At 58.1% G+C, this 10,970-nt stretch overlaps 1 protein-coding gene across 2 annotated transcripts in view; it reads right to left on the minus strand.

The window, feature by feature from the left end:
- The window catches only part of ZFYVE28 (zinc finger, FYVE domain containing 28), a 75,921-nt gene that overhangs the window by 24,893 nt on the left and 40,058 nt on the right, over nt 1-10,970 (minus strand). For both annotated transcript variants that reach the window (XM_006893607.1, XM_006893608.1), the window contains 3 exons: nt 5,403-5,504; nt 3,728-4,952; nt 3,671-3,692 (listed from right to left, as the gene is read on the minus strand). In XM_006893607.1, the coding sequence (XP_006893669.1) occupies nt 3,671-3,692; nt 3,728-4,952; nt 5,403-5,504 (1,349 nt within the window). The remainder of the gene's footprint in view (nt 1-3,670; nt 3,693-3,727; nt 4,953-5,402; nt 5,505-10,970) is intronic.

Genomic DNA, 10,970 nt, shown 5'->3' on the forward strand with positions numbered 1-10,970 from the left:
CATAACAACAAAACTGTCAGATCAGATCTGACTGGTACAGGATGAGATTGCCCCCTCCTTCTCCAGCAGAGCATCTTATTAATTTCTTTTAGTGGTTTGTTGAAAAGCTCCAAGGTCAATGGTGGATCTGACAGTAAAGACCACGCTGGTGTCCAGACTGTGACTCAACTCTCCTACTAAAAGGCCTCGGGCCTCTTCCGGGAGCTGGCCGCTACCCACAGGTCAGCGCAGAAGGTGGCGGCCCCCTCCCACAGAATGTCCCCCTGGGCCGACTGCAGGATTACCTGGCAGCATAGGACAGAGAGTCACGCAAGTAACCTGAAGGTCAGTGGTTCAAGCCCATCAACAGGTCCACGGGAGAAAAAAGGGCAGGCTCCTTCTGGAAGGACTTATAGCCTCTGACCCCATGGAGGGTCACCAGGGCTTAGGATCAACTGACGGCTGTAAGTCACAGGGGACAGCTGACAAGACCAGTGGCGGTGTCACCTAGGAAACCCGGGCTGTGAGCCTCCTACATCACCAACGTCCAGGTGTCTTCAACCAAAGAATGTTAGGAAGAGAGGGGAGGCTGGGAGGGAGGGCATGGAGGGGTGGTGGTGAGGGAGGAGAGAGAGGCGAGAGAGGCCCACAGAATGAGGGAGACGCCTCAACAGGCCGCAAGCGTGCACTGTGTTCAGTCCCCGTAAAGGACCCTGGTGGCGCTGCAGAGCAAGCGCTGGGTGGCTGCTCCCCTCCACCCCACAGCATCACCGTGAGACGCAGCCACTGGACAGCAGCGGGCAGTGGGTGACAAATGCAGACACTGGGGATCTGACCGCCAACTCAATGACATTAATGGGGCTCTGGTGGTGCAGCGGACTAAGTGTTGGGCTGCCAGCCCAGGGGCCGCTGAGTGAAGCCATCGGCCCCACAAAGAACACCGTGGAAGGCAGCTTCCGTGAGGATTCAGGCCGTGGGCACTGAGGGGCAACAGACTGTCCCAGCGCAGCTCCGGGCCACAAGTGACCTGCTGGCCGCGGCTTTGAAGATGCTGACTTTTCAGAAAGGATCCGGGACTTCCTGTCTGTTCCCCTCACGAGACCCCATCCTGAGTGACAGACTCAAGGATCCTGTCCAGTGGGGTGACAAGGAGTCTGGGTCTTCCCTCCCTGGAACACAGAGGCAGAGGGACCAGACGGACCATGAGCTAGTGACCATGGACGTGGGTCAAGTCCACAGGCATGATACACTGCTCTGCCTCTTTTGCATGTTGGAAATTGTCTACGTTGACATTTCCAAAGCCATTTACACGGTGAAACACTGGTCCTGATGACCAGGGGCATCCCTCTGTCCACGGGGGCCCTTGGCAACACACTGACTTCTCGGTGCCCACCACAGGCTGGCTTCCAGCTTGGCCACCTGCAGACCCTAGCAAAGGACAGTGGTGGCCGAGCGGGATCTCGGTCTGTTCTCTGGACAGGAGACGGGTGGAGAGCTGCCTCGTGAGTGACCTGGGCTGGTCTCCAGCCCCAGCCCCACCCGACCCACGGCCTGCTCCTCGCCCTCCGTCCACCACATCCTGGTCATCAGTGGGGTCATCGGCCCTCACAGGGCTGCTGAGAGGACCACACGCGGTAATACTATTACAGAGCCCTCGGCACAGGGGCTCCTGGGAGTCCCTCCCTCCTCGATCACAAGGAAGACACCCGTGGGGTTTACCGGAGAGTGGCTGCCGAGGGGGACGGTCAGTGTGCAGGAGGGTGGGACCACAGCTGGAGGTGCTGACTCCGGCCGCCACTGGCCGGAGGGTCCTCACCGGGTCTGTCGATTTACATCCTGGGCCCACATCTGACAGGACACATGATCTCCTCTGGTGACCGCCATCTCCGTCCAGGGGCAGAGGCCAAGCTCAGGGCGTCACAGGGTCGTCAGAGCGCTCCTGGCCTGTCCAGCTTCTGGAGCCCTGTGCTGGCCTGGATTCTCAGAATCGTAGATGGACCCTCTCCCACGTGTCCCTCTGTCTGTCCTTCCCTGTTGTTGTTGTTGTGGGCCTTCAAGCCAGAACCGACCCACAACTGACCCTCGGGTGGGTTTTCAGAGCCCGTGAACTGCACCGGAGGAGACTGCCCATCCGTCTCCCATGGAGCAGCTGGTGGATTTGAACTTTGTGCCTTCAGGATTGCGGCGCAGCTTCTTGCCACTAGGCCACCAGAGCTCCTTACGTGCCCTTCCGTACGTGTGACTAGTCCTCTGTTCTGTTCTAATACATCACTCAGAAGACTCACTCTACTCCGGTACAGCCTCGCTGACGGACCACGTTTGCAAAGCCTGACTCTTCGGGAAGGTGCCTCGTCACCACCAACACAGCAGCAGCAGCGTGGACGGCATCTTTCTGGACCTGGGCCCCAGCACAACAAAGCTCCCTGACACCCCAGGAGGACAGAACACCTGGAGGTCTGCAGGGAAGGCCAGGCCTCCCGACGCCAAAGACGACAAGGGGCCTCCTCCACTCCCGACAGAGAGGGGACCTCCGTCCTGCACCCTGAGCGGGAATACCAGCCCCTGAACTGTCACTGCTCCATCACCTCGTGCCAGCTCCCCTGGTGTCACCCCATTTGTCCACCCTGCCGTCACCCCCTTGCCAGCTCCTCTGTCACCCCCATGTGCTCACCCTGCCATCACCCCCTGTGCCAGTTTCCCTGGCTGTCACCTGTGTGTCCACCCTGCTTTCACCCCCTGTGCCCCTGGCTGTCACCCCATGTGCACACCCTGCCATCACCCGTGTGCCCACCCTGCTTTCACCCCCTGTGCCCCTGGCTGTCACCCCATGTGCACACCCTGCCATCACCCTCATGTGCCACCCTTCCATCACCCGTGTGCCCACCCTGCTGTCACCCCCTGTGCCCCTGGCTGTCACCTCGTGTGCCCACCCTGCCATCACCCGTGTGTCCACCGTCCCCCCGTGCCGGCTCCCCTGGCCGTCAGCACGCAGGGCACAGGTAAAGGATAAACAACTGTGGTCAGCACATCAAGCACGGCTGTGATGCTGCAGGAGTTGCTCTGCTCAGGATAAACCGAGGGTGGGGGACAGGGGAGGGAGTGCACCTCGAGTTCAGAGGGGGAGCAAGGGGAGAAGCTGGAGGGGGTGGAGCACAGAAAGGGTAAGAGAAGGGGGGCTGGTACAGAGGAGGGGAGAGAGAATCAGAGCGGAGAGGAGTCGGTGGGGGTGCAGGGCCCTGAGAACCTGCTCAGGGTGGTCTCGGCATCTCCGCACGGCCTGAGAGCTGGGTACTCAGCGCCAAGGGCTGGGCACTCATTTCAGGAGATGTGAGCCCAGCAACCATGTGGCCAGGCAAGGATGTGACGTGAGGACACGTTCAGCACCTGTGACACCTGACAGAGCTATGACGGAGGGGAGGTAAAGTGAGGACACGCTCAGCACCTGTGACCCCGACAGGAGCCACGGTGGAGGGGCATCTGTCCAGCAGGGCCTGGTACATCATGCCTTCCGGCTCGGCCACCGTGCCTGTGGACAGCACACCTGGGGCCACATTTGAGGCTGTCCTGCATCTCCCAGAGCCATGAGCCCTGGTGGGGACACCGAAGCACCTAGAGGGCCCGTTCTGCCATGCACCCCAAATCTCCCCACCTGCGGGCCTTACCTGGAGCCAGGCGGGCACGGGGCTGCCACCTGGACCCCCAGCTCGGACTGCCTCTCCTCCTCAGCCTCCTTCTGTGGGGCCTGCACCCTGTCCTTGTTCTCCAGCTCACCTCCAACGTCACCCTCACCTGGCGGCTCGCCTCCCGGGTCCACCTGGGATGCTGAGGTGCTCACCAGGTCCTGGGGGCTGGAAGGGACTTGGGGCTCCTGCCCATCAGGCACAGAGCCGTCTTCTGGGAGTGGAGAGGCTGTGACACCTGCAGGTGGTCCCTCGGGGGTGGCCAGGCCCTTCTCCAGTCCTGGCTCGGGGCCCTTGTCCCCAGCCTTGGCCAGGCCTGTGGAGGCGGCGTCAATGACATTCTCCAGGCCACACTTCTGCAAGCGCTCCACAGCCTCGTCCCTGCTGTCCCCGCAGCTCCCACAGCACACGCACGAGTTAATGAGGCAGTTGGTGGCGGCGGGGCTGAGTTCTCTGGGACTGGGGTCCCCCTTGTCCACAGCAGGCCCCAGTGGTGAGACCTCGCTGGCCGGAGCGTCTGGTGAGGCCACGGCCGAGTCCGAGGGAGACGGTGACTTGGGGTTGAAGATGACAGTGGCTGAGAGCTTCATGCCGCCCGTGCGGTGGGCGATCATCTCTGCCGCCTCGGCGTCGTGGGCACCGGCCTCCCAGCCGTCTAGGGCCCGCGGCGCGTCCAGGCAGCTGCAGGAGTTGGGGCCTGAGAGGCCGGCCGCCCGCCTCTGGTCATCCGCCGTGTTGTTGTTTCTCGCGTCCTCATCCTTTTCCGAGGACACCTCTCGGAGCACTGCCTCCCCGTGGGTCCCTCCCTGCCCGCCGTCCAGGGGGTGGGCACGGGTGCCAGGCACCCACGCAAAAGGGCCACCCGGGGTCTCCGGCCTGCCGGGCGCTTCTGCCACCCCCTCCACGTCATCCATGAAGAACACCCTCTCCTCGTCGTCGCCCCCCGGCTCCGGCCGTATCCTGGCCGGTGAGGCCACCCCTCGCGGGCTGCCCTCGACCCCCGGCCTGTGAGCTGGGGACTGGCAGGCACTGGGCGGGGACAGGAGCGAGGACATCTCGTCGCCCGCACGGTGCACCATGCGGTTGAGCTGCTCCAGCTCCTGGTCGTCATACTGCATGGAGCAGGCCAGGTCAGCGTCGGCGTCCTTGGCCTTGCTGGGCAGGGGCTCTGCAGGCACCAGCGGGGCGGGCACCTGGGCGTCGGGTCGCAGGGGGAACTCCACGTCCTGGGATATGCAGAGGTTTCTCTCCAGCGTATGCAGCTCCTCGGCCGTGAGGGTTTGCAGCAAGTCCCTGGGAGACCGGGCAGGGGAAGAACGTGAGGTCCCCGGGCTGGAGGGGACACCCAGCCACACTGGCCAAGAACAGGCACACACCACCAAATCTGTGTCCGCAGAAGGGCGGGGGCCCTGAGCCCGTCTCCGCCCCACAGAAGCAGCCAAGGGGCAGGGCCATCCCTGGGACACCTTCCTGGCCCAGCCCAGCCGTTCCCCACCGCCGACGGCCGTTCCCCACCGCCGGACGGCCGTTCCCCACCGCTGGCTGTGCACCATGGCCGCAGGCAGGCTTCTGGGCCAGTGGGTGTTGTCAGTTGAACGTGACCCTGTGGACAGCACACCTGAGCCCTGCCCTGTCCGGTGCCGCCCTCACCACCTCTGACACACTGGAGCCCACTGCTGAGGTCAACGTTACTGCCTTAAACCCCGAGACCCTGAGCCGCCTCCATGCTGACCCTCGGCCCACCTGATCTTACGTAGCAGTGTGTGGAAGGGCCGGAACAGCTCGGACATGTCCTCCGCCCTGCGTTCCAGGTTCAGGGGTCCGTCCGCGTACACCACGAGGCCACTGCAGGCAGGACACAAAGCCCAGGTGTTAGGCTCGGCCACGAGGCCACAGGGACCAGGTGGCGGCAAGGAGAGCTATGCGCCCCCAAATCTCTCCTGTCTTTCACCTTCTTGGGGCTGAACCAGCAAGCAAGATCACAGAAGTGGAAGGAATGGTCACCCAGCTTCACCCCATCTGCTGATTTGAGGGGTCATCAAGCACCAGAGCAGTCAGGCTGCTTCCGACCCCAGTGAGCCCACAGGACAGAGCAGAAACGCCCCTCGGTTTCTGAGTATGTGAGTCCTCCTGGGAGCGGGCAGCCTCGTCTCTCTTCCGTGGAGAGGAACATCAGCCCCCAGCACCACCTTGGAGACCCACCTCAGAGAGTCACCCACGGCTCACACCCAGACCCCCACATCAGCTTCAGCACCCACTTCGGCGGGGCACCCACGGCTCACACCCGTCTTTACATGTCAGCCCCCAGCACCCACCTCAGAGAGTCACCCACGCTCACAGCGCTACTCCCATGTCAGCCCCCAGCACCCACCTCAGAGAGTCACCCACGCTCACAGCGCTACTCCCATGTCAGCCCCCAGCACCCACCTTGGAGACCCACCTCAGAGTCACCCACGGCTCACTCCCCAACCCCCACATCAGCCCCCAGCACCCAGCTCAGAGAGTAACCCACAGCTCATACCCCAGCACCCACCTCGGCGGGGCACCCACGGCTCACACTCCTGTCTTTACATGTCAGCCCCCCAGCACCCACCTTGGAGACCCACCTCAGAGTCACCCACGGCTCACTCCCCAACCCCCACATCATACCCCAGCACCCACCTCGGCGGGGCACCCACGGCTCACACTCCTGTCTTTACATGTCAGCCCCCCAGCACCCACCTTAGAGAGGCACCCACAGCTCATACCTCTAGCCCCACATCAGCCCCTACCACCTACCTCGGAGACCCATCTCAGAGACACACCACAGCTCACGCCCTACCCCCAGCTCACAGCCCCCAGCACCCACCTTGGCGGGGCACTTACAGATCACACCCCTACCCCCACGTCAGCCCCAGCACCCACCCGGGAGAGGGGCTCACAGCTCACACCTCTACCCCGCCCCAGGCCTTGAGCGGCACTGTTTCCTCCAGTGTTGCTACCCGGTGGTTAAGCTGGCACATCTGTGTGGGTTCACCTCCATCTGAGTATGCCTGGGACTGTGGGCAGCAACAAGGCAGTCCCTGGGGCACCCATCACATACCGAGTGACCCTGCCCCGCACTGCCCAGAACCTCTGCCGACCATCCCAGACCATCTCCCCATCACAGTGCCCATCCCCTGTGCCCTTCCGGTGCCTCCAGCCCAACTGAGTGCAGTCCTACTGGCACGCACGTGTGTGTGTGTGTGTGTGTGTGTGTCCACCCACCCAGTGTGTGTCCGCCCACGTAAGCATGCAGCACGCCCAAGGTGGTGAACACGGGGTGGCACCAGGTAGGTTTTGTCTGCAGCCCCTGGGGTTGCCTGAGTCAGAGACTGAGGGGCTAACAACGCGTGGAGATTCACACGTCACAGGAAAGCCAAGCTGTGTCTGGGAGCTGGCCAGCGGGGGCGAGCAGGCGAGGGTCAGGGCTGTGAGGAGGGGCAGACGGGAAGCTCCTCACAACCACCTTCTCTCCCTTCTCGGTCCATTTTACGGACCTTGTGGGCATCATAGCCTCATATAGAATCTTCTGTTTGGTGGGTAAAGAAGGTCGTCCCCGGGTCCCACGTGGCTCTAACAGTTCCACCAACCACCATTCAGAAAGATCAAAGGGGGCTCAACTATTTGGCTGGCTCTCCCTACTCAGAACAGAGAAAGGTGGGAAAAATCAAAGATGCATAGAAAACAATTAATCCAAAGGACTAATGGGCCACACGCAAGCTGCAGACACCACCACTGAGACCAGAAATACTAGATGGTGCCCGGTCACCACCACATGCTGCTTTAAACGGACCACACTAAGAGAAAAATGTGGACGAGAACAGAGAAGTCTTCTTTAAAAGACTTGACTTTGGAAACAACCCAAGTGTCCAGCAACAAACGAGTGGATAAGAGAAGCTCTGTGATATTCACACGATGGAATACTATGCAGCACTAAAAAAATAAGGAACTCATGAAATACTATGCTAAGTGGATGACCCTAGAGGACATTATGCTGAGTTAAATATCTCAGTCACAAAGGGATAAATACGGCATAGGGCCACTATTGTAAAACGGGACTGACACTGGGGTTGAGGGAAGACAGAGAAGGGGAGAAATGATGTATATTGCACTGCAACAGATGAGAGAGAGAACTGTTCAAAAGGGATATATGATTGGGTATTATTGTCAAGACAGGAGTCCAGAATGAAGGCTGCACAGTGCAGTGGACTTGGGGGGAGGGACTACATAGCAATGAACAAGTTTTTCTTTTACTTTTCAAGGAGAAAAGTGAAAAGGGGGTGGGCAGGGAGAAAAGTTCAATGGTGAATGACTGGAAACCCTAAATCTATAAACTTTCATTAAAATTAGTAAGAAGATAATTTAAAAAACCCAAACAACAACAAGACTAAACTTGCTGGTTAAACAGAGACTGGTGGAACCCTGGAGACCATGGCCCTTTGTTACCTTCACCTTGGAATGGAACAGAATTCACCCTCTGGCTCAATTTCCAGCTAAACAACTGACAAGTCCATCAGGTGGACAGCACTGGAGTGAAACACAAGTGCTAGAACGATCAACAACCCCTGGAGATCAGCAGGGCAGCACTGGCCCAAGGACAAAGCTCAGAAAGTGAGGAATTTAGGAGGGAAGGAGGAGTGGAAGCAGGAAACATACGGGCGAAGTGGGATGAGTGATGCGCCACCAGGAGGATGGCAGAGGGACAAAACCTGCCTGAGCTGCTGAGTGTGACCACCACCGTGGGATCGCTATAAACCTTCACCCGTCCACAGTCACCCAGGAAAAGGCCTGGCCGTCCTTCGGCAGAGGGCCAGTCCAGGAAACCCGCAGAGCGGCTCCTCTCATCACACACGGGATGTGAAGACGTGGAACCACCTCTAGGGCAAAGGGCTAAGGGAGGCTCAGGACAAAGGCAGACGGAAATGGACAGAAAGGGGGAAGGGGTGCGTTCCACCCCCGCTTCCCAGTAACCTCCTTCTTCAGTGGCCTCGTGCACCAGCTCCCCACACTGGACACTGGGTGCCACGTTCCCAGGGGCCGCCAAGCCACACCACCAGCTGCCTGGTCAGTGCAGAGAAAGGGGCTGGGAGACCGGACAGGCAGGTCTGGCGAGGGACCAGCACCACTCGCCTGTGACTAGGCCTTTGTTGGTCTCAGGGCAGCTGGGCCTCTGGGAAGAATGGCCGGAACGCGGCCTGCCCTGTGCGTGGGCGGCAGGGATAAGGACATCCCCTCGCTCTAACCGCATCCAGAGTCCCACCCGTCCATGTGCTGGAACATCTGGGGCGTCGCCCTGCCAGTTCACTGTTGGTTGTTAGCTGGTTCCCCAACCACCTGGGGGAGGACATGGAGAAGGCTGGCTGTCACCCCTTGGGCCAGGTGACCCTGAGGACAAGCCTGGTACAGCCAGTATTCAGGAATGCCTGCCTGGTGCCAAGTAGCCTATCTCAGGTGGTGACGGGGTGAGGGTGCCCCCAGCACAGCAGCCTGCCCGTGCCGTGGTCAGTGTCCAGGCGAACCAGCATTGAGGGGAGAGGCTCCAGGCGAGTCGAGACAATGAGGCTGTGGTGACATCCTCACAGTTAAGGCAGCCAGTCAGGGTCGTGGGCTATTGTCTTCAGTGCCAGCTGCAGGGCTTAGCCACCTGGTGCCCGAGCCGGTCAGCACTGCCCAGCTAAGCACAGGGCACAGCAATGGCCTGGTCAGCTCCTGCTTGAGGGCCAGGGGTGGGGTCTCTGACTAGAAGAGCATTGGCCGGTCTTCTTGCCCTTAAAGAACAGTGCTTGAGACTCATCTATGCTATTGCTTGGAATATACCCCAGAAAATGAGAACTGAGGCTCAGAGACTTGGAAATCAGTGTTCACAGCAGCATTATTGGCCATCACAAAAACATGGCACCAGCTCAGATGTCCAACCACAAATGAATGGACTGAGGAGTTGTGTTACATTCACACAACAGAATACTACACAGCACAGAGAAGAGTGATTTTATAAATTGCTACGTAACTTGGGAGGGACTGGAGAGCATTACGCTGAGTGAACTAACTCCATCCCACGAGGACAAATACTGTATAGAATCATTATCGTAGAACGAGTATGAAAATCTGAGGGGGGCGGGTGAAAGCAGAAAAGTGAGGAGGGGGTGTTGTTAATCCCAGGGTTGTACAATTCAGTGGGTAGAGGAAAAAGGAAATGGGAAGTAAGTTATCTTTTGTGTAAAACAGTGTATTCAAACTTTGTATATAAATCAGAATATAATTTTTTAAAAAACCAATGATCAATAGTAAATGATAATTTAAAATACAATGTGTAAGGCAAAAAAAATCCAAAGAACAGTTGCTTGCTTTGATTCCTAGTTATTAAAGTCACACATATCACGTTAAGAAGAGTACTGAATGGACAGCTATAAAAAACTGATTTTTCCTGGTGAGGGTGAAGCCAGGCTGCTCCTTGGGGGCAAGGATTATGAAACTTCATCTGACACACTTTGGACATGCTGCAAGGAGGGACCAATTGGTCCCTGGAGATGGACATCATGTTTGGGAGAGTAGAGGGACAGCGCAGGAGAAGAAGATCTTCGCTGAGATGAATTGATTCAATGACTGGGGTAATGGGGGTAGATGTGTCAGAGACAATAAAGTTGGCACAGAACAGAGCAGGGTTCAGAGCAGGGTACACAGGGTCGCTATGAGTCACGAGTAACTCAACAGGACATAACAACGTTGTGTGAAGACATTCCATAAGGCAGAAATATGCTATTTTTCACAACTTCTCTACTTGCAATACAAAGGCAAGGGGTTCGAATCCACTAGCTGCTGTCCCAGAGAAAATTGGGCAATCTCCTCCCATGTGATTTACAGTCTCTGAGAACCCACCAGGGTGTCAGCTAGGAGTCAGTCCCGCCTCGAAGGCACCGAACAATAAGTCACGTCACCTACCCTTCCAGAATCCTATTCTGTGAAATGAAGGATTCTGCAGACCCTGACGGCTGAGGGATCATTTTTATTCAGTTCTCTATTCTCAATTCCCACTATTCATCCCCTTCATAATTACAAGTAATACTTGGGTGAATACTTCGTGGTATTATTTACAAATAACAATATTAATTCTTTACAAATTCTTTGAAGTGACTGTGGAGCCAGCTCTGACTGCTGGCGACGTCACATGTCCAGGCAGAGTGTGCTCCAAGGGATCTGAGAAGCAGACAGCCAGGCCTGTCTTCAAAGATGCTTCTGGGTAGATTGGAACTTCTAACCTTTGGTTAACGGTCAAGCACTGAACCATGTGCA

The sequence above is a fragment of the Elephantulus edwardii genome, unplaced genomic scaffold (genome assembly GCF_000299155.1).
Source record: "Elephantulus edwardii isolate Elephantulus edwardi_28Jun2011 unplaced genomic scaffold, EleEdw1.0 scaffold00129, whole genome shotgun sequence".
NCBI classification, from domain to species: Eukaryota; Metazoa; Chordata; class Mammalia; order Macroscelidea; family Macroscelididae; genus Elephantulus; species Elephantulus edwardii.